Below are 2,458 nucleotides of genomic sequence, written 5' to 3'. Positions count from 1 at the left end.
TCCTTGCTTCTAAGGAGCATTCTGGTTGTACTTCTTCCAAGACAGATTTGTTCATTCTTTTGGCAGTCCATGGTATACTCAATATTCTTTTCCAACACCACAATTCAAAGGTATCAATTCTTCGGGAACTTCCTCATTCATCGTCCAGCTTTCTCATGTATGTGAGGTGACTGAAAACACCATGGCTTGGGTCATGTGACTCTTAGTCTTCAAAGTGATATGTTTGCTTTTCAACACTCTTTAAAGTGCAGTTCTTTTGCAGCAAATTTGCCCAATGCAATGCGTCTTTTGATTTCCTGACTGCTGCTTCCATGAGTATTCGTGGTGGATCCAAGTAAAATGAAATCCTTGACAACTTGAATCTTTTCTCCGTTTATCATGAGGATGCGTACTGGTCCAACTGTGAGGATTTTTGTTTTATGTTGAGGTGTAATCCATACTGAAGGCTGCGGTCTTTGATCTTCATCAGTAAGTGCTTCAAGTCCTCTTCACTTTCAGCAAGTAAGGTTATGTCATGTGCATAACACGGGTTGTTAATGAGTCTTCCTCCAAAACTTATCCCACGCTCTTCTTCATATAGTCCAGCTTCTCGGATCATTTGTTCAGCATATAGATTGAATAAGTATGGGAAAAGGATACAACCCTGACACACACCTTTCCTGACTTTAAACCACGCAGTATCCCTTGTTCTCTTGGAACTGCCTCTTGATCTATGTACAGGTTCCTCATGAGCACAATTAAGTGATGTGGAATTCCCATTCTTCACAATGGTATCCATAATTCGTTATGATCCACACAGTCGAATGTCTTTGCATAGTCAATAAAACACAGGTAAACATTCAAGACTACGGAAAACAGTAAAAAATCATAGGAATTAAACACAAGCTCCAGGCACAGGTGGGAGGACAAAGACCTACATTGGGGATTCATGCTTTCCATACAGAAGCCAAGCCTCAAGGCAAAAGCATTCCGCGTTGGGGGGGGGGGGAGGGCAGGTCAAGGGAGAATGGGTCTGGAGATCTCACACAGGTTCCAGAAGGACTCACTATCCCCAGGTTCATACCTTTGTTGACATTAGGAGAGCACCACCATCGCCCAGGACCCCATAAACAGGACCTTCACCCACGAACACTCTTCCCCTTTTTCTAACACATAACACAGTGTGAGAGGTGGACCTGTAGTTTTAGAACTGCACAGAACATGCTCCAGTGCTGGCAGACGTCAAGAAAACTGTTGAGATGGGACAAGGATGGCTCTGGAGGGCCAGGTCTTAGCCTCCACAGTCAGAGCTGCTGCATCTTCAGGCTCTGTCATTCAATACAGAGCACCAAGGCCCAAGGTGAGGATGTTAACACCTCATGGTGCCAACTCTGACAGAGAAGGAAGGTGATCCCAGGCATCCAAATCTTGAAAAGCCACATATGTATAGAGGAAGGGCCCAGTGACAGTACAGCAGGGCCTTAGCATGCCTCCTAGGGCTCAGTTCCTTGGCCTCCCCTGCCACCTTTTTTCTTCATTGAGGAACCACACTGTCACAGGACACAGCTGGTCCCCCAACAATCCATAATAAGTCTCACCCACTTACAGTAAGAATAACCCAGTTCTCCACAGAACTCACCATTTCCTTGCTCCAGCTTCTGGAAGTCTGAGAGAACGTCGTCTCTAAGCCCAAGAACCCCTTCAATAAGAGGGATGGGAGTGCAAGCAGAGCACCGGGAGGTCTGGTAGCAGATGAATAACGTCTGGTCCACACACTAGACAGGGCAGTTGAAACTGTACTTGTGATTTACTTATGTGCAAGATGGTCGCCCTAGATCCTCAGCTGCCTAGACTGGACTAGTTCCCCCTGCACCACACTTGAGACCTGAAATGGAAGAAGAATGGAGAGGATAGTGTTGAGTAAGCAGGGAATGACAGGTTTTTTGCTTCCTCCCAGGCTCAGGGCAATGCTCCCCTCTGAGGGCATTTGCACTGAAGGCAGAACAGGCTCCAACCTCCAGAGCACACATCTGCATTTGTCATGCAGCTCCATGCACTCTTCTTTCTGGAAACAAGAACAAACTTGGGAAGATTTTATTCATCCCAGAGCATGAGAAGCCTGGCCAGATGGAAAAGTTGAACCTGATTTCCTCTAGGGAGTCAGGCGTCCCATGTTGAAGTTCTGGGTTCACCTACATAACTTTGTCCCACGCGCTGTTATTGGATTACTATGGGTGAACTTTCAGGAAGAATATATTTGTGAAGTTTTGTCAATGAACTCAGCATGGTTCATTCATTTTTAATTATGTGCATTTAAAACACTTCTGTTTTGCTTTTTAAAAATTTTTTTCATTTCATTTGTATCCTTGTAACATGTGATCGGTATTTTCCCTGTTGCTTTTACAATTAGCATTTCTTTTTTCCCCCTTCGTTCTTAAACCATGACACTACTAGTCCCTAAGCTTTTGAGAAAACTGGG

At 44.8% G+C, this 2,458-nt stretch overlaps 1 protein-coding gene across 1 annotated transcript in view; it reads right to left on the bottom strand.

The window, feature by feature from the left end:
* LOC101344442 (zinc finger protein 791-like) overlaps positions 1-1,948 on the bottom strand; it is a 98,477-nt gene extending 96,529 nt beyond the window's left edge. Inside the window, 1 exon segment of the mRNA XM_023724726.1 lies at positions 1,619-1,948. Within this exon segment, the coding sequence (XP_023580494.1) occupies positions 1,619-1,621 (3 nt within the window). The 5' untranslated portion in view covers positions 1,622-1,948.
* Positions 1,949-2,458: the final 510 nt, after the last annotated feature.

Source organism: Trichechus manatus, unplaced genomic scaffold (genome assembly GCF_000243295.1).
Source record: "Trichechus manatus latirostris isolate Lorelei unplaced genomic scaffold, TriManLat1.0 scaffold00258, whole genome shotgun sequence".
Lineage (NCBI taxonomy): Eukaryota > Metazoa > Chordata > Mammalia > Sirenia > Trichechidae > Trichechus > Trichechus manatus.
This window is presented reverse-complemented; position numbering and strand designations above follow the sequence as displayed.